The sequence below is a fragment of the Mus pahari genome, chromosome 1, assembly GCF_900095145.1.
Source record: "Mus pahari chromosome 1, PAHARI_EIJ_v1.1, whole genome shotgun sequence".
Lineage (NCBI taxonomy): Eukaryota > Metazoa > Chordata > Mammalia > Rodentia > Muridae > Mus > Mus pahari.
Genome location: NC_034590.1, coordinates 122,299,149 through 122,324,353, shown reverse-complemented (window position 1 = coordinate 122,324,353; position 25,205 = coordinate 122,299,149). Strand labels below are relative to the sequence as shown.

The 25,205-nt window shown below is 54.4% G+C and overlaps 1 protein-coding gene across 5 annotated transcripts in view; it reads right to left on the bottom strand.

Annotated features, from left to right (window-relative positions):
• Positions 1-25,205, bottom strand: part of Syt7 (synaptotagmin 7) — a 62,254-nt gene that overhangs the window by 5,383 nt on the left and 31,666 nt on the right. The window contains exons 4-12 of one of the 5 annotated variants that reach the window (XM_029535169.1): positions 24,607-24,738; positions 23,482-23,709; positions 19,900-20,268; positions 16,134-16,256; positions 10,909-11,044; positions 7,195-7,465; positions 3,701-3,870; positions 3,204-3,318; positions 2,512-2,711 (exon numbers count right to left, since the gene is read on the bottom strand). In XM_029535169.1, coding sequence (XP_029391029.1) covers positions 2,512-2,711; positions 3,204-3,318; positions 3,701-3,870; positions 7,195-7,465; positions 10,909-11,044; positions 16,134-16,256; positions 19,900-20,268; positions 23,482-23,709; positions 24,607-24,738 — 1,744 coding nt within the window. The remainder of the gene's footprint in view (positions 1-2,511; positions 2,712-3,203; positions 3,319-3,700; positions 3,871-7,194; positions 7,466-10,908; positions 11,045-16,133; positions 16,257-19,899; positions 20,269-23,481; positions 23,710-24,606; positions 24,739-25,205) is intronic. The other 4 variants (XM_029535179.1, XM_029535177.1, XM_021195214.2 and 1 more) reach the window with 4 other exon arrangements.

Sequence of the window (25,205 nt, the reverse complement as noted above, 5' to 3'; positions counted from 1 at the left end):
CTTTTCTCTTCCCAACAACTAGGTCCTCCTCTTCATCTCTCTGAGGGAATGCCTCCAGACTGGCCCCTTCTCTGCAGATGCCAGACCATCCTTCTCCAAACACTATTGTTGGGGTTTGAATGAGAAGGACACCATAGACTTGTTATATTTAAATGCTTGGTTCCCAGCTGGTGGAAGTGTCTGGGAAGGATTAGGAGGTGTGGCCTTGTTGGAGGAGGTGTGGCCTTGTTGGAGGAGGTGTGGCNTGGAGGAGGTGTGGCCTTGTTGGAGGAGGTGTGGCTTTGTTGGAGGAGGTGTGGCCTTGTTGGAGGAGGTGTGGCCTTGTTGGAGGAGGTGTGGCCTTGTTGGAGGAGGTGTGTCCCTGGGGCTGAGATTTGAGGTTTAAGAAGCCCATGCTGTTCCCAGTTAGATCTCGCTGACAACTCAGATGTGAGCTCCTAGCTACTGTGCCAGCACCATGCCTGCCTGCCTGCTGCCATGTTCCTCACCATGATGGCCCTGGACTAGCCCTCTGAAATGGAGGTCTAAATTATTATTTTATTAATTTTATTAAATTATGAGTTGCCTTGGTCATGGTGCTTTTTCAAAACAGAAGAAAAGTATCTAAAACAGTCATATTGTTAGCACTCTGTCTAAGCTCCTCCCCACAGTTACCTGGCAACAGCCAGGTAGGCCTGTCCCACTATAATAGGGACTACTTGCCCCCTCCTTGCTCTTTTGCTCTTCTTCTTCTTCTTTTTTTTTTTTTCATTTTTTGTTTTTTGTTTTTTGAGACAGGTTTCTCTGTGTAGCCCTGGCTGTCCTGAAACTTACTTTGTAGATCAGGCTAGCCTCGAACTCAGAAATCCACCTGCTTCTGCCTCCTGAGTGCAGGGATTAAAGGCGTGCGCCACCACGCCCGGCTCTTTTGCTTTTCTTTTGCTCCCTTGCTCTTCCCTCCCCCCCTCTCCATTCCCTTCCCCCTTCCCCATTCTTTTCCCCCTCCCCATTCCCTCCCCCCCCATGAGTTCATGGCCAGCCTCTACTCCTCTCTCTCTCCCTCTGCCTTTCTCTGCCTCTAACTACCCTCTTAACTGCCCTCCCCATACCATGAATAAACTCTATTCTATACTATACTGTCCTGTGGCTGGTCCCTCGGGGGGGGGGGGAAGGGATGCCTCAGCATGGGCCTGCTGAGACATCCCCTTCCCCCATACTTCACCGCACCTCCTTAGAACATATCCCCTCTTCTCTTCATCTTTTTATAAACACATCACATATACCTAGGGACCCATGTTTCCACTCTCTCACTTCCTCTGTCCTGATCACTGGTTCTCAGCACTATTTCTGGTCAAGCTTCCATGACTTGGTCAAGGTTCATGAGTGCTTGTCCAGCACAGGTGGAGCCCCCATACTCACTCCCCTGCACTGCATAAAGCAGGCACAATGGCACCTGCCTATAATCAATCACCGTGTTTGGAAGAGAGAGACAGCAGGATCAGAAATCCAAGATCATACTCAGCTACATAAGGAATCTGAGGCCAGCTTGAGCCGGTGGCGCATGCCTTTGAACCCAGCAGTAGAGACAGAGACAGGTGGATCTCTAGAGTTCAAGACCAGCCTGGTCTACAGAGCAAGTTCCAGGACAGCCAGGGAGACTGACTCAAAACAAAACAAGAGAATACGATGGAAGTCAGACTTCTGTTAATGAGTACCACACACACCATAGGCAGAAACATTTCAAAACTAGCTTCTAGGACAACAGAAGTTACACATGTGCTTCAGGTGCCAGGATGAGTGTCTCACTGTGCCCTTATCAAATGCTCCCACTGTGTAGCTAGCACTCCCTGACTCTCATTTGAAGCAGAGAGAATGAGGCTCAGAGAGGTGACAGCATTTAAGGGTGGCGTTTCAGTATAAGAAGTGTAGCTTGGTGGCAGTGTATAACTGGGTTCCATTCTAAAAGCCACAAACAACAAAACTGGGACCCAGGCAGCTGGATTTTGTGTCCATGCTGAGTCCTAACATTGAGTTAAAAACACGGGAACATGCTTTTCAAAGTAGAAAGTGGAGAATTGTGTTGTCGAAAAATTCAAGTCATGTCTGGCTTCTTGCCAAACATGCAAGAAGAGGTCACCTCCATCCAGAATTTCCTTCTATCTCAGGTGGTTCTTCTGATCTTACTCTGGGATGATCGGCAGGGTTGGCATCAGCTTCATTTTACAGATAACACAGAAGCTCAGAGAGGCTGAGTAACTTACTCCGGACTGCCCAGCCATCATTGTGCAGAGCAGTTAGCTGAAGTCACTAAGGTCTTTGGTTTCTGGCAGGGGCTCTGCCACAGCCCCACTCAGTTCGTCCCAGAAGCAGGGCTGAACCAGTCTGAGACCTCAGAAAACCTTTGGGGAATTCCAGGTACTTCCTGTCCCTTCCTTCCCTGTCTGGCTGGGTCTTTCCTGGTTTGCTCGTCCTTGGCCCCTGCTGCCTCCTAAGGACAAAGCCTTTGGGCCTGGCTGTGCACCCCAGTCCTACCTTGCCAATGACGTCATTGCGGCTGAGCTTGTCTTTGTCCATGACAGTGATGATGATGGTAGTCTCCCTCAGCTTCTCCGTGGGTATGTCGAAGGCGAAAGACTCATTGAAGATGGGGTTCAGGTTCCTCTTCTTTGTCACTGTCTTCTTTTTCTCTACCCGCTTGTCTTTATACATCAGCCACACCTTCACATAGGGGTCTGGTAGGTGACAGTAGATGAAGGGTCAGAGGGACAGAGTGTGTGTTGGGGGGACTCAAGGATCCTCATGCCCTTCTAGGTGCAAACACCTAAGTGGGAGCTGGCTGCACGCTTTTTAAGTGGGTGATGAGGCCAGGCCAGGCAAGAACAAGATGGATTAGGGATCACTAGCATATGGTAGAACCTAAAAAGACCCTGGCCATGGCGTCGGTGTTCTCATGCTAGTATGGGTCTTCCCAAGCAGCACATGAGCTGGGACCAGGGTCTTCCCACCACAATGTTGCCTTTCTTCTCGATTCAGGGAACCTGGCTGCCAAGATGACACTGACCCAGAATACGTCCAAAGAGCTCTGCTATCTCTAGTCAGAGGACTAACATAGGGATTAGGATAAGGGCCCCCATACACTTCTATCTCCCATATCTGAAGTGACCCTTGTGTCACGGGAAACTCCCCCACGGGCCCGCCCATCCTGCTGTGGTAAGCCGCAGCACCTGATGTGCCCCCGATGTCCATGGCTTTGAGGTTGCGAGCTTTGATGATGTTCACGATGATGGAGTTGGCAGAGGGGTTGTAGCAGAGGGACAAGAGCAGCTCCCCTCGGCTCCCCTGTAGGGCAACGAGAAGGGTGAGGTTGGGCCACAGGGAGGGGGATGCTCCCCTTGATCTCCCTGCAGGGATGACAGGTGTGGCAACTAGAAGGGAGGGTGTGGTCAGAGAGCCTAGCTGTCCACAGGTCCCTTCTGCCCTGACCTGGGTGATAGCAGCCCCTCTGTTTGTCAGCACTGCCATGCCATCTCCTCTCCTCTGGAGAGCCTGTGCTTGCTCGGGGCTCTCAATTCCCTGAACAGAGCCCTAGGCTCTTTGCACAGTTCAGGTTATCCAGGGCTTCACTCTGAGCCCTGCTGACATCCTGGGGCTGAGGCTGGGTGAGGACCCTCTGCCAGCCCTGACCACACGGCTTCAGTTAAGGGACTACAGGGGGCCTTACACTCCCATCGCTGCATGGCTTCAGATCCTTCCAGAAGGTCTGCATCTGGGTCAGGTCCACCTTGTTCAGAGGGATGGACACCTCCCCAATGGGGTCATTGCGGCTGAAACGGTCATAATCCAGGACCTGGAGGTAGAGGACCCTCTGCACCACTTTCTCGTAGGGAAACCCTGGGGCCGAGAAACAAGGTGAGACGTGTTATCACAGCAAGAAAAGTTAAAATGGAGAAAAGGGGGAGATAGGAGAGTAGAAGGGAGGGAAAGATGGAGGGGGAAGGAAGGGATGGGGATGGGGAAGAACGAAGGAAGATCCTGTGAGTGGGGCTGTCCTTGTGACCTCTGCCACCAGCCTAGGCCAGGGGGCCACAGCTGACTGCAGTAGCACTTTCTGAAGGGCCAGCAAGAACTGTCTCGCGTGACCCATCAGATAGGAAAACTGAGGCTCAGTGGTTTACGTGACAGTCCCAGGACCAATGGTAGGACAAATGTGCTCACTGCTTGTGTGCCCATTTCAGATCTGGGCAGTGGTCCCCTTGCTCCACTCCATCAAGTCTGGCTCTGCCCGAGGCTATGAGGCTGTCACATAACGAGTCCCAGGAAGAGAGGGGACAGGGAAACCAGGAAGGTGCCTGTGACCATGCTCTGGGACTCTGCTTTCTTTCACTTCCTCCCAAGGCTGGCGATCAGCCTGTCTATCAGCTCTTCCTAAACAGAGCCCATGGATACCCAAACCACCGGCACCTCTTGCCCAGCAGCCACGAGAATGTCCAAACCGCCCTTCCTGTTCCCATGCTTCCTCCCGTGGCCCATTCTCAACACTGTGGCCAGATTGATTTTTTAAAAATAGCCAACACGCCACAGCCTGCTCCTTTTAACATCCCAGTGTATTCAGAAGGAAAGCCAGCCTCTTTTGGGACCCAATCCTTCCAAAGTGTGGCCCCACTGTCTTCCTTCTGTGGGCTGGTACCCACTCCTCCCTCAGGGCCCAGGCTCCATCCTTGCACCTTTCCCCTGATCCCTTGAAGTCCTCGCTCTGTCCTCACAGGACCTAACCTGTGATCCCCACCGTGCCTGCTCCAGCCAGTTCTCAACTTTTACTTCTAATTCTTTCCTGGCATCACAGATGGGGTGGGCTACCCTGTAGCACACTCTATCACTGTGCCTTCTTGGCTCTAGGGCAAGCCCAAACAGATCCATCCATCTCTTTCCCCCATTATCTTATGGCTGGCCTGCCAGGCCGAGGTAGCCACTTAATATTTTTAAATTGCATTTATGTGTGTGAATGTGTGCGTGTATGTGTGTGCTCATGCGCACACATGGGTACTCGTGTGCCAGTGTGAATGTGGAAGTCAGAGGACAGCTCGGCAGGGGACTGGTTCTCTCTTCTCACCATGTGTATCCTGGGGAATCAAACCACGGTCATTAGGCTTGGCATCATGATAGAGAGCTCATAACTGCTGACCTCCACAGGCCCCTCACACAGAAGGCTTTTTCTCTTGTTCTTATGTAGATGCACACAAATACACATAAAACATTTTCTTATAAAAGGTCAATGGTTGAGGAAGACACCCAGTGTTAACCTCTACCTTCCACACATATGCATGAGCATGTGCACGTGCACCTGAACACACACACACACACACACACACACACACACACACACACACACACACACACACACACACACACACAGGCACATGTGCACACACATAGAATAAATAATTGAATGGATGTATAAATGTCAGTGTGCTGGCCCTACGGTGTGGCCAGAGTGAAAGAGAAAGGGAGGAGGGCAGTCTGACTTCTGGGAGGCACAGGTGACCTAGGGTGGGTCCAGGCCAGCCTGGATGTGCTGTGAGGTACTCAGGTGTGAGCAGGAAGAAGGGAATACCTGAGGGAGCCTCACCAGCTGGAGTGACAGAGAGGAAGGGCCAGGAAGAACACTAGTAGGCTCTTCACCAAAGACAGAGAAACCCCAGAGGGGCCTGGAGATGATCCCTCTGATTCACGCAGGGTCTGTCTCCCTTTCTACCTACTAGGGAAGACATCTCTTACTCATCTTGAAGGTCCCAAGGGACCTTGCCCAGGTGACCCTTGGCATCTGTTCAGGTGACATGCATGGAAACAAGTGTCCTGGGAATATCAGTGGCTCTAAGAGGTTCCTGCGTCTAAATCAGTTTTTCCAGTGCCACATGAAACAGTCTCCTATATGTCAAAAACTCATCCATCAGAACCTGCCTTGAATGGCTGGTTTCTGAGGACTTTTTCTCTGCACACTAAGAGGAGACTGTACAGGGTTCCCACAGAACATCAGCACAGCTTTGTCCTCCATGAGTTGGGACTGATTCATTCTTCTCTGAACTCCCAGGATCTGGCTAAAAGTTAGCAGTGAGCAAACGTTTGTGTGTGAGAGTTGAGGATTGGGACCCATGTGCTGGCCATACATGCCAAGCCTCTGATTAACTGTGCCATCTTTAACCCAGTGCCCATGTTGACCTGAGTAGGAAGGGCCCAGAGACACAGAGGCATTTACAAGAGAGTCATTGTCACAGACAATGCAAAGGCACAGAATGCACAGGTGCTGATGGGCTTGGGTGCCAGTTGGGGAAGGGTCTCCGGGATAAGCCTGCTGGGCTCTAAAAGACCAGGCCAGGGCTCCTCAAAGCAATTGTAACCCACAGGAACTGAGTTTTCCTAGCTGAACCAGGTTATGGGGAGACGTCAGGCTTCCCACGGTAGCACCCTGCCTGGGATAGGAAGTCCCCTCACTGCACACCCTGTGTTCTCAGATATGAGAGATAAGATTGGCTTTGAGAGCAGGGGCACATTTGGCTTAGTGCCTCTTGGACAGAGGGAATGGCTCAGAGCTCTTGCTTACCTCCATGGCAGTAAGGAGTCAAAGGCCAGCAACAGGCCATATCTTGAAGGAGCTGGCATCAGCACCTTTTAGGTGTCAGGGCCTGCTCTATGTGCTTTGAAAAGTTACTAATTTGTTTAATTACCGCTATTACCGCTATTTTATAAATGAAGAAACTGAGGACCAGAGAGGTTAGGATTTTCCTTAATGTCACACAGCCAGTAAGAAATCTGAGGTTCCAGTTCAGACAGACTAGACCAGGGCTGAGGAGAATGAGGATGAAGATGAAGGAAAGAGTCCCAGAAGGTTCTGGCACTTTCACTAGATTTGCAGGGCCCCTTTACCTGGTTGCTCCAGAGCAATGTACCTCTAAGTGTCATAAGGTGGGACCCTAGCAATCTCCCCCCCTCAAAGCCTGTGGTCAGCTTGTTGACTTCTCTCATCTCCTGGGACCAATCTGAGCAAAATGCCCTGGGTTAACAGGCATGTGTGTGCATGGGAGTCTATTGTGTGTATGCATCCTTCATGCTTGCATGCCCGTGTGCCTGCAGGCATGGGTTTGTCCATGTTTCTTAACTGCAGCCACACAGGTGGGATGGATCAGTGGGCAGAGATTCGGGAGCAGCAACCAGCCTCACCTTCAAATAGAAAGGTCTCGTTCCAGTGCGGGTTTAGATTCTTCCGCTTCACCTTGGTCTCCAGTTTGTGCTTCTTGTCGGGTAGCAGGTAGATCTTGACAAAGGGGTCACTAGTGCCGCTGAAGTCCTTGGCTGGCAGCTCTTGGGCCTTCATGACCTTCACGGTGAGTGTGGACTCTTGGAAGTTGTAGCCAACACTAAACTGGATTCGGCCCAGGTTCTCTCGGCTGCAACCCTCGTGGGCCTCATCCTCCTCAGAGCCCGGAGAGAGCTGCAGGGGAAAAGATGGTAGGTTGGTGGGGATCCTGTCTACCAGGTTCCTGAGCAACATGCCAGGGTCTGGAAACCTGTCTAGACTGGAGGCCTGCTAGCCAATGTCTCCTTATTGCAACACGTGGCCAGCTGGGGTAGTGGCCCATCACATTCATGGCCAGTGGAGGGAGGATGTTCAGGCTCTGAGAGCTCTGCCTTAACCAGAAAGGGAGGGGAACAGGGCCAGGATGGCTGTACCTCCTGGACCCCAGAGTCGTGAGCAGGACACCCAGCTTTCCCACCTCTTCTTGAAACTGTCTCCAAGAGTCACCCTAAGCTGCCCTGGCCTTCTCTCCTATTCCAGCCCTACAGACTCATGGGAGGCACACCAACTCTTATAAAGGGGCTTTCTGGGGGCTGTGGATGATACCGTTTACAGGATAGGAAAGGCAAGTGTTCAGATGAGAGGCTGAGACATCAGGGACATGACTAAGATAGGCTTGCCAGGATGTCCCCAGGGACTCTGACTGAAGCAGGCTGGGGTCCCTGGGGACTGAGGTTGTACCTCTAGGCTATGCCTGATCCTGGTCTCCATTCCTCAGAGTAGATACCTGACAGGTATGAACAGCAGTGGTGGCCACAAGGAAGGGTTGGGTGTCACATTTTCACTGGAAATGGAAGGGGGCAGTTGGGGCTCTCCCAGTTGGGTTATCATTCTCTAAGAATAATGGAAGGCTTTGAGGTCCTACCCTGCCCAGTCAGGGGCCCTGCTGACCTGGGTATTTTATGGTCTACATCTCCTTAGGTGATAGAGAGGAATCAGGAATGGACCCCAGGCAATTGCAGGTAGGACGAAATGGTCGGCACTTGCCTTCTCCCCACATTCTCTCAGAAAATCTTTGCCCCCACCTTGCTTCTTGGAGAGGCAACCCCAGCTCCTTCACACGGTACCACAGTGACATAAGGCAGACAGAGGCACATACCATGGTGAAGTCTCTTACACCACCTTCTCATGGCCAGGCCAGGCGGCTGTCACTCACCTCTTGCTGAGGAGACTGGCTCAAAGAGGTTAAATTACACATACAAGCTTTCATGGCGGTAGGGACCGTCTCTGACTTCAAGCTCCATTCAACAGGCCCAGCCCCCAAGTCACAGGAAGGCCCTCCCCACAGCCACTGAGAGCAAAGACCTGCCTGCACCAATGAGAAGTGTCCAAGATGCATTGATGATGGAAAATACTGCCCACGGGTCAGTCACCTGCCACACACTAACTCTCCCCTGTGCTTGGCCTCCTCTGTGTCTTATTCTACCCTGAGGCAGGCACTGGTATGTTCAAAGTTTGGCTCGGAGCACACAGATTTCAGGTCACTCACCTCAAGTCCCATGATTGAATGGCTAGTCATAACTTGAAGTCAGGCTTGTGGCCAGCAACTGTGGGTTCCTGGCTACTTTTCTTCGCTCCTGCTTAGACCTTAGTTTGAACTTGACCTCTGGCGCCACCCAGTGGCTGAATAGGGATATTGCACTGAACTTGTGTGTGTTTGAGACTGGGGTTCATTTAGCCCACGGGGCCTCTAATGCTCGCTGTTGAAAAGTTGTCCTTGAACTTCTGGCCCCCTGCCTCTATCCCCTGGCTTATGGGACACGTGCCACCACACCTAGTTGATTAGGTGCTAGGGATCAAACAGTGCTTCATGCATGCTAGGCGAGCACTCTGTCACCTGAACTACATTCCTAGCCCATTGCTGATGCCCCTGCTTAGTCCCTGGCTGATCTCGCAGCCCGCAGGCTCTATCCTAGGCCCACTCAGGATGTGGCTTCCCGATGTCCCCACATCCTAAGCTCCCAGCAGCCATCTTCCCCTGAACTTTACTTCCTGAACCTACAGTCGGGGGACCATGGGACTTAAGACTGTAGGACTCCCAGGAGGGTAAAAGAATTCATGGCACAAGTAGGCAGAGCCAGCCAAGACTACCCACACCCCCATTCCCTCTCCTGTTACGGGGGAGTCTTAGGCTATCGTAGGTGTGGGTAGCCTCAGCCCCCCCTAAGTTTGCTCTGTCTCATGGGGGAACCCGGTCTAAACAGACTTCACCTCTAAAGGGACGGAAGCTAAGCACCCACGTGCTTTCTCCAGGCCCAGCTCTGAACTCTAGTCAACAAGCCATTTCCATGGCAACTAGGCTGCCCAACTTTCTCCTCCCCTGCCCCAGCAGTAAGCCCTAAAGGACATTAAGCCAGCCTGTGCCAGGTCCCACGTTCCCCAGAGAGGCTGGTTCTGTCCACTTCTAGGTATCTGACTCCTGGCCCTCAACCTCAGCAGCCTGGGGTCTGGACAGCACCACAGAGTGAGGTCACAGGTCATACTCTGGCCTGCTTATCTTTACTGTCACTGTTAATATGAATGACCTGGCACTGCAGAGTGCTGGGTAATTAGACTTGCCTTCCCACCTCCGGGCATCTGTGGAGCACACGAGAGGGAGATGGGCCTGTACTTCCTTCCGCTGCTTGCTGGAGTCTGCCAGCCTCTCCCTCAGGGCAGTAAGGGGCTGGCCAGCTGACTGGGAAAGGGCTGTCCCTTCTGGGAACTTGACTACCGGGAAATAGCACCAATTAAGGGGCTATGCAATGAGACAGGGTGGTCTGTGGCAACGGGCTGCACAGAGCAAAAGACAACCAGCCTACACAGAGTTGTAGTCGCGAACGGCCAGGCCAAGGGGCATGCAGATGCACGCTCCACCTCAGGCCTGATGCCTGGAAACACGAATCCTTACCCAGGAGCCAGTGATTCTGTGTGTACATTGCTACTTGAGACAGGACAGACTGGCAGCCCCGGAAACTGTGAGACCCTGCCTTCTCAGTATGGGCGCGGAGGAAACTATCTGAGCCCAGTGGAAAGAGAAGGTGCTGGGTCCCCACCATAACCCTCTCTAAGCCTTCCTTCCAGGAACTTCCAGCCCACCAGATCCTTAACTGGTTCTTGTCTGCCAACTTGCCAAGCCAGTCCTTGGGCCTCTGGGAAGAACAAGTAGCTGTGACACATTGGTGCCACCAGGAGGTGTCATAAGAACTGCAGCTAAGGTGATCAACCTAGACTGGGACCATAAGCCAGTCAGCCACAGAGGCCACTGGTGGGCTACAAGACTGTCACCCCTGGGATCTCTGCCATTTTAGGGAAGGGGCACGTGCCTTCAGGCCACTGCCCCACAGCCTCTCCTCCCAGGACATTAGAAACATCTTGTATGAGTAGGCTTCCCTAGGCTTTTTCTCAGCTCAGAAAAGGACCAAAGGAAGACAAATGAGGAATCTGAGGCACGGAAAGGCATTTGGATGGAAGATGGGGGTGGAGGGGAGCAGGCCTCACTCAGTCAGCAAAGCCACCCTGCTGGCACTGAGTACCTAAGTCTCTGATTGAGTTGCCTACTTCTGGTCCCCCCACAGCCTGTCCCCAACCCTTCTCACCATGAGCATCTCGCTGGTGAGGGAGTTGACGAGGTCCGAGACAGAGGAACGGGGCTCCGTTCTGCGGTCAGACTCATCGTGTGGCGTCTGGCCGGGCACTGGGGCTGTATTCACAGCCTTCCCTCCTGCAGGCAACCTGGAAGTGGGGGTAGGGAGGGAGTTCCAGTGAACACGGGCTTCAGGTAGGGCTGGGCTGGATTCCATGGGTCTGGGTAGCCACAGGATCTTCTCTGAGAAATCAGCCCTTGCCACTTCCTGTGGGCCAGCAGGAGTGAAACCCTTGTTCACAGAAAGCCTAGTGTTCCCTGAAGACCCACAATCGGGGATCATCCTTCTTGAGCCTCTGTCTCAGGTGACTGGCTGAGCTGCCTTGTGGGGGCTGTTTAGAGGGAGCCTGCACGCTTCCTGTTACTCCCCAAAGCCGTGCGCCCCTCCCCCCCAGCTCTCTGGCTTACATGGCTCTTCTCTGAGCTCCCCGGCTCTGCAGAGACCTGTTCCATCCAGTCTGGAAAGGGGAGGCACTAGGTGGCCTGTCCAGGTGTCTCTCCACGTCATTACCCTCTACAAACACTCCACAGTCTCTCTCCCAGAGCCCCGCCTATGTTTGCTCAGCCTCAGCAGAGCCAAGGTGTTCTTCACCTTATAGCCAAGGTGAGGTGGGGACCACTGTCCACATGGCTCTGTTTGGCAATTTCTCTCTGCTGTGATAAAGTGTTCTTGAACTGTCTCACACAGTACCAGCCGTGTGCTTGGAGTCTCTATATTACATTTGCATGCGGCCAGAGTGAAGCACTGTGCACATGCCTGTATGTGCATGTGTATATGCACATGTACGTGCATGTATGTGAAGGCCTTGATTGCCATTCCTCGGGTGTTGTCTCTATTGTTTTTGATACAGGGTCTCTCACTGGTCTGGAGCTTGCAAAGTTTGGCTAGCTGGTGGGTTGCAGGAACCTGCCTGACTTCAGCGTCCCAGCATAGAGTTTCCAAAGCCACCACGCACAGTTTTTCTTTTTACATGGGCTCTAGAGGCTCAGGTCCTTGTGCTTGTGTGGCAAGTCTTTTACTGACTGAGCCATCACCCCAGCCCTGAGCATTAACGTTTTAATCTGATTTAATACAAGCTCTTTTACCAGCTGAAGATGTAGCTCTATGATAAAGTGCTTGCTTATCCAACATTAATCAAGACCCTGTGTTCTATTTCTAACATGGCACAAGAAGTGCCCATTCAGCTTTAACAGCCATTTAGGGCGTGAGATAACCCCGAGAGCCCTAGTCCCCACCCCGTTCCCCACTCACAACACACCCAGAGTTAGAGAAAGACAGGCTGCCACCTAGCTGGCAACCGTATCCATACCCGATGCCATGCTGGTCCAGGGGGCCGGGATCTCTGGTTTAACAGCCAGGTGGTTAGCCCAGGCTCCATTCATCTGGGACTTAGGAAGGGGCAACTAAGACCCTGCCCAGGGACCAGGCTGGAATGTCTCATGAGGAGGAAAAGGTGGGGACAGGCAGTGAGGAAGAGATGGTGTAGGGCTTAGGGAAGGCTAAAATTAAACAGCTTTGAGAGCACAGAGCCACACAGGCTGGATACAAGCCACACCCCCTGGCACAGACCAGCTTGAAGTACACGGGCGGCCACAGCAGGCAGATACAGACATGCTCAGAATATGCCAGGCCCTGGGGAAGACACCAGGATCCAACAGCAGGGCATGCACACACAGACATATATACACATAAAAACTCACACAAGCCCAACAGATATCTAGAGCGACAGGGAGAAGACAGCACAGGCAACAGGCAGTGCAGCCAGCACCTCTGTGGTAACACACACAGCTGAGGGCACACTTAGATCCCCAAAGGTAGAGGACGGGGGAGACCCAGTCACGTGAAAGTGTGCACGTGAATTAGAACAAAACAGAAGCAGGAAAGGCAGGGACAGCGGGCCATCAGGTGCACCATACACCTGCCGTGAGACCCTGACCTTGCGCTGTAACATGGCACAACACGTCCACCCACCTGCCTGCCCTCTCCCTGAACACCCTAGAGGTGCGGACACACCAGTGCACAGAGTAGCAGGTACATACAAGCCACCCCCCTCCACGACCACACACACACACACACACACACACACACACACACACACACAGACACGTGCTCACACGGACAGGCACGGGGAGGAAGAGGAGACTGAAAATAGCTGGAGAGGTAAAGTCAGGTTAAAAATAGAGCAGGAGAGGAGAGAGCGTGAGATTGACTACTGAAGGTATGAGAAAGTCGGAGTTATTTTGGCCACACCACAGCGTCAGCATAGCTGCAAAGCAGCCTGGGAAAAGATGGTCAGCACGCTTGAAGCTGTCGGAGGTCACAGGACAGAGATAGGCATAGGGATCAGCAGAGGGAGAGGCCGAGGGGCTGGTCACTGGCCCAGGGACACCCCTGTGAGGAGCAGATGGAAGGAGGAGACAGAGAGAAGAGAGACAGAGGAAGAAGGGAGAGGCGAAGAAAGGTTAGTCAGACGTGTGGAGAAGGCTGCTGGGTGGACAAGGGGACAAGGAGGAGCGAGGCGGCCGACAGGAGAGGCAGAGAGGAGGCGGGGGACACACAGAGGCGGAAGAAACATGGTGGCTTCGGAGGAGGCGAGCAATGGGGGTGGCCTGGTCCGCTCTGCCCCCCACTCAGGGTGGGGGTGGGGCCACGGTGGAAACCATTTGGATCCCAAGGAGCAAAGGTGAAATGCTGGAAAGATGGCCGTGAGGGCACAGTGGGTGGTGTGGGAGAATGAGTGGGACAGACAGCAAGGGTGGAGGCTCCATCCCCCAACCCGCTCCTACACCTGAGAGTACCTGAGGTAGATGTTGAGGCCCAGTGCTTGGGGGATTCTAGAAGGGAGCCCTCAGGGGACCAAGAAATGTTGGGTGGGTAGGAGGCAGACTGTCCCTCACATACATCCTCTGTAGCTTGTTAGATACTCATCCTTTCTGTATGGACCCTGAAGTGGCTTCTCCTCACAGAGCACTCTCTCTCTCTCTCTCCTCTCTCTCTCCTCTCTCATGAGCCTGTTGCTTAACAGACCAAGGGGGCTGGGTGTTTCCTCCAACAGCCAAGACACCTGGTCCAGGGGTCAGCTGGGTAGAGAGGGCATGCTTTAGAGGAAGGGATAGATGAGCCAGCTTGTAGCTATAAGGCCCAGAAGTCAAAGGGTGGATCCCAGAGGTGTGACAGCTTGGTGGGGGCACCTATGCTAAGCTATGGGATAGGGGACTTACTAGAGAAGGGTCAGTTGAGCCCTTGAAGCTACCCACTCGGAGACACCCCACAAGCTATGAGAAATGAGTTTCAAATATGGGAGGGCATGAGCAGGTGAGAATGGCATGTGTCCACTCGGAAAGTGGGGCCAGGTGGTGGCAAGGGCCCAAAGCCTCCACCTCCACACCCACCTTTCCCAGGCAGGCAGAGGACAAGCTGATGTCATGATCAGAAGGGATGGGTGTACTAAAATATGGAGACCTGAGTGGCAAGGAGGTATAAATAGGCTGTTGGGTGAGAATGGAGTCGGTTAATTAACACATGGGTGATGTGAAATCTCGTTTCCAGCCTGCATCTGCTCCCTCACGCTTCACACCTTCCCCCTAACCCTCCCTGGCAAAGGGCTTGGGTTCTTCACAGGCTTTCAGAGGGCTCCAGTCCCCCCTTGCATCCTTTTGTCCCTGGCCCCAACCCCCTCGTCTCGTGGTCCTCTGGCCTGCTTAGAGCCCATCTTTGATACCCTGTGGCTTCTGTCAGACCCAGTTAGGTTGGGGGTGGCAGTCCCTGCTACTCCCCCACCCCTTCTTCACATACACGGGCTCAGGGACTGACACCAGCCAAGTCACCAAGTGAAGGGACAGGTTCTCCCCTCCTACTCAGTAGGGACTTCTGACCCACTAGACTTGCAACGTCGATTCAGGGTGTGAAGGAAAGAGAGGGCTGGCCTCCAGAAGCGACTGTGAGATAGCCACACAGCTGTCAAACACAGCCTATCTCTCCTAAGCTACAGGCCCCTAGCAGCAGCCTGGGGCAGTCCCTTCCAGTCCCTAAAGGCCTTTAATGAGCACCAGGGTTACCAGTCTAAACCTGATTTCTGCTCAGCTCACAGGATCTGACAACTGCCCCGGCCCTAGGGCCCATCTCCTCATTAGAAGCAGTGTGTGTTCCTCAGAGGCCACCCTGCTCAATGCTTCATTTGACAGAGGCCTAGACAGGGTCTCTGACGTGTCTGAGGTCATGGAGTAAGGCTCTGGCTAAACCAATGCTGGCCCACATGCCCTGTCTTTGATTTCATGGAATGCAGAACTGAGCACAAGTAGATGAGAACACAGCCTAAGGCCAGGTTGAGGGAACAAGTGGGTAAAGATTCTACCTTTGGGAGTGCTAATAAACCCTGCAACCTTCAACCCTCCCTTTACCTATGAGCATTGCTCACCCACTCCTCAACAGAGGGAACAGCAGGAGCTGCTTCCCAGAATTCTAGGTGGAGAAGGCTAGGAGGTCCAGCCTGTCCTGCAGCCACCAGGCTACTACTGTTGGCCTTCACTGGGCCCTGAGGAAGGCAATGGGGTCAGGGAGCCTGGCAGAACCAGACCTTGACCTTGCTGGGAACAGCTGGCCCCAAATCCCCTTTCTGGAGGCTGTGCTCAGTGGCCACCCTTCTGGTCACCAGGCCTCTCCCAAGGTTCCTCACCCCAGACCCTCCCCATCAGGGGCTCTTCTTCCATGGCTGAGTGGTACAACAGGTCCTGCAGGGCAGGGGGAGGTTGAGATGGTGGGGATGAGGAAGAACAGGCTTAGCCATTCCCCAACATCCACCCTCACTCACCAACCACCGGGGAAACGGGGATTTCTGGGTTGGAAAGGGGGGCAGAGATGAAAGATGGAGGGGCAGCAGAGGGAGGCAAGCAGGGAGATGGGGCCCAGGAGGCTGGGCTTGCTCCAGGCCAGGACAAGCATGCTGGGGAGCAGGCTTGATCCAGAATGGTCCCAGGATGGTCCCTTCATAGACCCACGGGACACCACTCAGGTGTTCAGGGGACAGAACACCAGCTGGAGGGCTTCTCCTGCTCCAGCATCTGCTGAAGGCACCACCACCTCATCCAGCAGTCGGGGCCGGCTGAGGCAGGTGGCCTCTCCGTGCCTCCTTCTCTGCCGCTGTTGCCGCTGCCGCCGGCCTCCGCCCGTGCTCGTACCTCTTGTCCCCCTGAGCGTTCTGGTTCTGCTGGGTTCCTGGGTTTTGCAGGTCAGGGATATTGGCAAAGTCATCCTGTTCCGAAAGCCCTAATACCAGGGATAGCACCACCATCCGGCCTTCCCTGCCCAGGATGGGCAGCCCACCAGCCGGGGGTGAATGGAGGAGGCCCCACGGACAGGAGCAGGGGTGAGGGGAGGAGAGAGAGACAGAAACAAAGAGAGAGAAGAGAAAAAGTGTAAGAAACTGGCCCTGGAGAAAAGAAACCAATTTTTTAGAACTGTAAATAGCTGGAGAACTGAGAGGGGAGGAGGAGAGGGTCCGGCTGGCCTTGGGCCAAGAGCCAGGAGTCTTGGGGTAACATGGGACAGGGGCTAGGCACAGGCCTGCGGAGAGGACTCAGGGAACGCCCAGGCTGGAGCCTGGAGCAGAGGCCCTAGGACATGACATCTCCAGCTAAAGTCATGATATCTCTTCCCTGAGAGAAGGGAAAGAGGGCTCTTTCAATACCGTGTACAGGGCTCGGGAAGGGAGGTTAGGGACACAGGGGAAGCACTACAGAAAAATCTGACATTCGATGGGTATTATACATTGTGCTCAGGGATGCCCTTCATAGATCTCTGGGTCATGTTCAACCAGATGTCCTTGAAGCCGGCTAAGCAGCTTCTTCCAGGCTTCCAAATATACAGCCCATCACAGGAGAATCCCAAAGCTGTCCGAGATCACAGGCATACATAGAGACCTCTCTCTTGTCCACCTTCCCAGAGAGTCGGGGGCTAAGAGGCCTCCAGGACCCGTTCAGTGGAGGTCTTTCCTTGCAGAAGCACTTCAGAAGGCATCAGGAAACAAAGGTGGAGAGAGAGTACAGGCACTTGGCAAGGTCTGGAGAAGCTTTGGCAGGACTGCAGGGAGCCTGTGCCTGCAGCGAGGCACTGCTCTGAGGGAGGACGGCCAAAACAGAATGGTGGGCAGGTACCAACAAGATGAGTGTGACTTGGCGAGGAGGCGTGCGCAGCAGCACGGGGTTGGAGGCCACACATGTGTGGAGCCCGCTTTGGAAAACCACGGGACAACTGTGTGGGGCTTTGCTAGTGACACGGGCACTTCCTGGAAGGAGATGCAAATTCTGACGGCTGCTCTACATCAAAGTCATCAGAGGTTTTGAGTTTGCAAGGGCTTTGTAGAGCTCAAGAGAACCTCTGATGAGCCCATCAGAACAAAGAATTGAAGGATTCTCAGACAGAGCAGGCATGAAAACATGCCTCAAGAAGGGCCAAAGGTAAGACGGGAGACTGACAGAATGTTCCAGAAAGGGGTGGATCCTAGGGCAGGAATCTATCACATCAGTCACTGATGGAAAGTAAGAGCTTCTATGATTATTCCCCAGAGACACTGTCAAAATGGGAACTCAGGCCAGACATAGCGTCTGGGCTGAGGGACGAATGAGAGTTGTGGAAAATGGGAGACACTGCTACTGGGGTCTGAGGAAGAGCGAAATGTCCCTCTTCTTCTTAGTCTCTGTCTTGGGCACAGCCACAGCAAGCTGACATGTGCTGGCATCGAACTTTTGGGGCTCAACTCTCCCCTTCCCTTAGGCCAGAACCTGGCTTCTTTTACTCCAGCCTATTGCTAATGTCTACGTTGGTAAAATTCCATTTGGCTGTCCAGGAGTTAGTTGAGCTGGGGGAAGGAGAACTCACTGAAAACACGTGTTTTTTTTTCTTTCCCCCAAGTTAATGCATTTTTCAAATACTGCTTTTGGTCTTCTTTAAAAACTGAGCTGCTCCTCTGCATAAATACCCTGATTGTCATTCTCTGCAGCTGCACAGGCTACGAGGGCAAGGATGAGGGGCAGAGCTGGACTTGGGGGAGATACACTGGTCTGCTCGGATGGGTCATACCTATCAAGTAGAAAGGATGTACCCTCCATGCAAAGGGAGGGCAAGTTACTGCAGGGCCTGGGGGGGTTGGGGGGCTCTCAAGTAGGCTCTGGGACCTCAGCCATACAGCAGCTGAACTGCAGGGCAGGGATGGGCACATCTCAGCCTGTCAATGGTTCTCGACAGTCCACAAGCTGGTAATAGTTTCTGTAATCTAAAAATATTAAGGGGTGGGGGGAAGAAACCTTATGTGGTAGAGACTGAGTGTGTCTTGCGAAGCCTAGAGTATCTAGCCTTCACGGGCAGAGTGTGCAAACCATTACTGGGAGGGAAAGCAGGTAATGCACTGAGCTTAGAGGTGGCTAGCAGGTAAGGGGAATGAGAGCTGTGGTGGGGGCTGGAGCATGGGCATGTGACACTGGCATCTGAGCCATGCCCCAGGACGCAGGCATTTAAGACATGCCCATCAGCATTCTGGTTGCTTAGGAAGATGGTGGGCTGGGGAAAGTTGATATCTGGACTTCTGCCACAGGAGGAGCTTAGGCACAGGCCCTGGCCTAAGCAACTGCAGAAAGAAAAGGAAGACGGTGGGCATACTGCAGCCTAAGGTCAGGTGGGGCCCAGCTGACCCTCCGTTCTGTTCCTGCCATAGCGGAACCAGATCCCTGGACCTCCTACTCCATGGCCAAAGCACCCATTTTGGAACAATCCACTGCCAAGACAGGAGGCCTTGCCGGACATCTCCTCTGGTATAGCACTTGATCGCCTTCCCCGAAGGCAGTTGGATAGGCTTGGCAGATTTCCCAGGGGGCAGCCTTGGGTAGAACGGCTGGTGGGCCACAGCACAGGCGTCTTGCAACCAGCTGTGTGCAGCTAGTTCTGTTGGAGGGCCTTTCTGAGTTACGGCTCTTGTCTGAGCCGGAAGCTCTGTCTGGTCTTTCAGATGGAACTAAAACATGCTTTGAGAAACTTGCTGGCCTTCTGGACACCCTGCATCATTCCAGTGAGCTTGGCCTTGACCTGGGCTTCTCCTCTTCCTCCCACAGTGCTTACAGTGCTGCTCCACACCTGAGAAGTAAGTTTCTCAGGGAAGACCTGGGTGATAATTCTGATCTCAAAGCTGGAGCAAGGCTCATAGGCCCGCACCTCTCAGCCCCTAGAGAGTGAATATCCCTGTGAGGGTTGGGGTGGTGGGGCAAATGCCAGGGAAGCAGCTAAGGCCAGTGGCTGTCTAGCATGGTGTTGCTTCGCCAAGCTGGGTCCTTGAGAAAAATCCCATACTCTGCAGCTTTGGGGGTGTGGCTCAGGTTTGTCCTCAGGGGAAGAAGGGTCATTATGATAGGGCTGAGGTCAGGCATGGATGGACAGGGAGGATACATGGGGCAGAAAGGTCAGCAGGGTTTGGTTACAGAGAGGAGGGGAACTGGAGGGAGGACTGCAGGGCTCTGGAGATTCGGTGACAGGGATGGGTTGGGGAGAGGCGGAGGGAAGGGCAGTGTGAGGCAGGGCTGGCACAGTGACAAGAACAACTGGGGACTGATGGGGGGGGGAGGTAGAGCTCAGAGACCTCCAGAGCACTTAACTTAGTGTTCTCACTAAACTTGGGGGTTGGGGGGGTGTGGTTCTCTTCTCAAGCCTCAGAGGCAGTGAGGGAGTTTTAGGGTTCTCAGAGTTCTAGGGACTCTGATACAAATCCTTTCCCGGTGGGGCTCCAGATACAAGACACAGAGGCTGAGGAGGGGGACCCTTAAACTTGCCAGACACACTGTCAAGGCCACAGAGGAACAAGAGTGTCCTGTTCTAGCTGCTCCCAAGAGACTTAGGGGGCCGGGGGAAGAGGCTGGGTGGGGGAGGTGGGGAGCTGGCCCGCTCAAGGGGAGGACTTACAGGAAGGATTTCATGTCCAAGCCTCGGTTTCGAATCTGCCCCACCACGTGGTCCCAGCTGCCTGGGTTGGAGCGGCTGCGGCCCCCAGCTGCCCGGTACTTGGAGCCGGCCGAGGTGCCCTGCCGGGCCTGACCCCGACCATAGGCCCGGGGGTTGGAGCCCGGTGCTGAGGCCGCGTGGGCCTGCAGCTGGCCCAGGCTCTGGCTGGTGGTGGGCTGACTGGGCTGCCGGCCCCGCTGGTTCTGGCTCAGCGGCTGCTGCAGGCTCTGCTGCCGCATCAGTGTGCGGGGTCGCTGGCATTTCGGCTCTCCCGCGGAGCTGGGGATAGACTCAAGGGTAGTGGCCGTGGACAGGGTGGAGTCCTCGAAACTTGGGGCGGGTGGAGGAGAGGAGAGAAAGGAGAAGCAGGTGAAGGGATCACAGTGGAAGAGAAAGAAGCCGAGGGCCAGGGCGGGGAGCCCCCAGTGCAGGGCACGCTCGGCTGGACCTCGCCAGGCCTCCATCGGAGTTGTCACTGCTGCAGTCGCTGCCACCACCTCACCCACCCTGAGGTTCCCAGGCTGGCTTCGCCCACCCACCTCTGGACCTAGCTCGCTGGTTCCCCAGTACCTCTGTCTGGGCCGACCTCTCTGCCGGACTGAGTGGGCTGCAGGAACCGTGGCAGCTGCGTGGTGAAGGCAGGTCCCCAGGGCCCTATTACTGTCTGTCATGTTGGAATGGGAGGGGCGGGGAGCTGCTGCCACCCCTCTGCCATCTCACTAGGGGGACACTGGGAACATCTGCCTCTGTGTTCTAGGTACTACCGTCCTTTGGAGACAGAAAGAAATCCGGGCCAGCACAGAGTTGGCCTAGTAACGGCTAGGGAGGTAGGGCAGCCATTCTTCACACTTTGTGGGAAGAAAAGAGAAGGCAGACTCACATACAGAAGCCTACCCTGTGGCCAGAGCAGCCTTAGAGTTGAGCTCTGGGGCAGATCTCTGACTTCCTCCTAGGAATTCCTGCCCTGGTACTTAGGGAATGATGCCCACTTAGAAGTGAGGACCAAAGAAAGAGCAGACAGGAGCGGGAGAGTCCCAGGAGTCACTGCTCTGGCTTTACTCAAATTCTGACTGACAGTAGCTACCCTGCCTCTTGCATATAAGAGAATGTCCATGCACCGGCCCACCAGCATCTCTAAACACGCTGGGCGAAGCAGGGCAACAACGGGAAAACAGGGCCTGGCTGGTGAGAGGTGATGTAGAGCCAGAGAGACCTGGGTTCAAAGCTCACCTCTGTCATTGTTAACAGGACACCTTTAGATGAGGTTTTATACTTCTTCAGGCCTTAGCTCCTCTGCTGTAGGCAGAGAGCACAAAGCAGCCCCTTAGTGGCCTTGTTCAGAGCTGAGGTCAGGGTTGTATACTAACTGCCCCCATGCCAGGGCAACAACCACGACAGGACTGGGGCAAGCTGTCATTCAAGTACCACAGAATCAGAGCAGACACTGTGTCGAGCAACTTCAAGTAAGTCCCTTCTCCCTAGGTCTGAAGTTCCAATCTCCTCATCCTTTCCAATCCAGCTGTCTGAAGCAGGAGGTGGTGAACTATGACCTATAAGCTGAATCTGGCCCACGGCCTGCTTTTTATAAATAAAGCTTCGTTGGAACCCTGCCACTGCCATTTGTTTACACTCCATCTGAGGCTGCTTTTCTGCTACAGTGGCAAGGCTGAGAAATGTGAAAGATGTGGCTAGACTTGCAAAACCTAAATACTTCCTAGATGTCACATGGCCCTTTACTGAGAGAGTTAGTTCACCCCTGTTGTAGGACCATGGGATAGCCAAGTATATCCTGGGAGTAGGAGGAGGCCCCAGGGCCCTTGGAAGCCACGTTCACCACAGCAGCCAGACCTCAGTCATGCTTACCCCTTAAGTCTATTCTGGGAACCAAAAGACAACAGTTAGGTGGCCCCTGTGGGATGGGCAGAGAAAGAGAGAGGGGGAGAGATAGATAGATAGATAGATAGATAGATAGATAGATAGATAGATAGATAGATAGATAGATAGGACAGAATGAAAGAAGAAAGCAAAACGTGGCTGTAGCTGGGGAGTTCTAGGCAGGCAGCAGCCTGGCCTGATTTGGGCTGGGTATCAGGGCTCTCCCCAGGGCAGGCCTAGGTCCGGCCAGCCTTGGTAGGCCCACAGCTCAATGTGGAGGCAGGCCAGCTGGGGGAGGGGTGCACACCGTCTTCTCTTGCCGACCTCATTTCAGTTTCCTATCACATCCAAAATTAGTCCAATTTACAGCCCTTCAGTCACAGAAAACTAAAACTGGATCCTCCAGGCCTGAAGCCAGTGAGCAAATGCCATGGAAGCCCAGTCAACTGGGCTGGGGCCGCCTGGGGAGGGGCCGTGGCTCTCTGATGGGATGTGAGGTATCCATTTCTAGGGACATTCCTGAGACCATGTGTCAGGAGGAAGTGGACTTGTGTCCACTTGAGTCAATGAGCAAATGTGGCCACAGCCTGGTAGCCCTCTGGTCTCCACTGGGGAGAGGATGTCTTCTGAAGAGAGCCAGGAGGGTCCTAAATGGAGCTAGGTAGCCCAACACTAAGAAGGTGTCGAGGCTGTTGGCCATCTAAGGGGGAGGATATGTCATTGCCCAAGAAGGAAACAGTGTCAACACCTCAAAGTGGAACCCACATTCAAATTCGTGAGGTGCTCATGGTTCAGAGGATCTGGGGCTTACAAGGGCTTTACTGTGGGAGACCACAAGTTCTGAAAGTCAAGAGGAGAATAAGATATCCTTAGAGGGATGACAGTCCGTGCGTGTGTTAACAGTCTATGACTGCTTGGTAAGCCCACGCTGCCCTTAAAAAGAAGCAGCTCTGCTGACCACCCTCTGACATTTGAAAGGAGCTGCTTGCCGGGGCTCAGTTATCTCAACCCTCAAGAACTCCCAACAGTGGGACAGCTCACTGACCAAGACAGGACCAGCCAGTGGGGATGGCTGCGATGAGATGAACATTTGAGGCAGCATGGTGGCTGCTCATAGATGAAACCCTACGGTGGATGGTGTCATGGTATAAGCGAGGCTGGGGACAGGCAGATGAAATCAATCAAAATGGAATGGCTCGAGGCTGGGTCTAGAGCCGTCAGCTGCCCAAAAGAGGAAAGGCCCGCTGGCTAATGAGTGGGTCAATACAGGGAGAGATAGATGGGCCTGCTCCCCGGGAATGGGATGGTCCCATGGTGAGACAACCAAGGGCCTGCTGCCCACAGAGGGATGACCTGATGGCTGAGATGGGGTGGCCAGTCAAAGAGGATGGGATGGCCCAAAGACTGGAGTGAAGCTGCTCTGGGGACAGAGAATGAATGACCTGGTCACTGGCAAAGGAAGACATTAATGGGAAGCTGCCAGAGGCCAGAATGCGAGAGCATGTGGCTGAGTTGGTTGTGCCTGATGGCGAGGACAATGGAATGAACCAGGGGCCGAGGACGGCACCTCTGGGGGCAGCAGCGGGCATGCCAGGGGTCCCGCTGTCCACCCTGGTGGGGGCAGGCCTGAGCTCACGGCTCTGGCAGCCATGGGGTGCCATCACTCACTTGGACAAGTTGAGCTTCCCTGCGGCCAGGTGGCTCTGCACCATCCGCCAGCGGCCTCTCCCCGCCTTGCCACTGCTGCCCGGCTCGCTGGGGGCAGCCCCGCCGCTTCTCAAGGCGTCCTCTCCGGGTGGTGGCACCGGCGCCGGCTTCTCCCCGAGCCGGCCTTCCCGCTCCACCGCCAGCCCCGCCGCCGCAGTGGCCACTTTGGCGCCTGACAGGAGTGTGCCACTGGAGGCGTGCAGGAGGCAGCCAGGCCAGAGGAGCACCGGGGGTGGCGGTGGGGGAGAGAGGGCAGGCCACACATGGGGTTGGGGGTAGGGGAAAAGAGGAAAAACATCGACAGATAAAAGGAAGAAAGAGACAGTGAGAGGAGAGAAACAGACGGACAAGAGACAGACAGAGAGAAAGAGAGACATCAGCACTGCAAATGAGTTAACAGTGGAGCCTGTAGAGGAGAGAGGGGGACCGGGCGGGCTGGGGTCAGAGAACAACGCACCACGACAATGGAGGGGGCCCCTCCCCACCGCCTAGGGCAGGAGCGGTGGGGGTTGGGGGAGGGCAGCCACCTCCAATTCTATCCCACAGGACAACGAAGGGTTAACGACGGAGGAAGAGCGGGCTGTCCAGGCCAGGAGGCCCCCAGGCAGGGAGAGAGAGAAAGCCGTGTTAGTCAGAGTTCATCACCACCACCACCACCATCACCGCCACCACCGCCACGAACCACCGACCACCGACCACCGACCACCAGCAGCCACGGCCGCAGCACACAGCGGGGGGAGGGGGGAGGAAAAAGCGAGCCACAACCGAGAGGGAGGGACCAAAACGGGCAACCCCATCCTGACTGCACGGAGGGTGGGGAGCCAGGGGGCGTGGCTAGGGACCAGGTGTGGCTGCGGAGGGGGCTCTCCTGCATGGCTGGCCCTGGGAGAGGTGACAGGCGAGGGATAGGAAGGTGAAGGGGCAGGAGGGGTTGCTCGTCTCCATGGCCAGCCTGCCCATGGGATGAATGGAGGGGAAAGTGGAAGGAGATGAGCAGGAGAGGAAGTGAGAGGGGGCAGGAGAAGGGAAGGGTGGGGCGTGCGCGGATACTCAGTACATATGATCAAACCAGGTAAAGTCACTCACTTGAGGGACAGTCGAGGGTCGCCATAAGGGGCGTAGGGTGAAATGTTTAGAATAAACTCCTTGGGAGGATAGGAACTCCATTTCTGCTGCACTGTGCTTTCATTGTTATTCCAAATGTCTCTGTCTAGGTCGCTGGAGGGGCAGAGAGAGAGGGGAGAGAACAGGGAGATACAAGAAGAGACCAGAACTGCAAGTCCTGCAGGGGCAGAAGGGACGTGGGGCCCCTGGGGGCACACACAGGGTGGGGCATCGAGAGTCTGCTCCTGCAGAGGAAGAAAGGCAGGAGGGCGGATGGGCACCGTAGCCTGGGCCAGGCATCCTTGCAACTCGCACATCTATGTAGGCACACGCACACGCATACAAACACACATGCAACTGGAAGGCTGGCCAGAGAAGCTGCACAGGAAGGAGACAAGCTGCAGGCAGGCAGACGGGAGAGTCTCGTGCCTAGGAAGCTGGTGGGAGAGAGAAAGACCATGAGAGAGGAGGGGTGGTCAGGTTGGGGGTGGAGGTGGGAGACAAGGCCTGGATGGCAAAGGGAATGCTGGGAGAAGGGGAAGGTGCTAATTTAATGTTAGAAGGTGCTGGAAAGTGAGTTA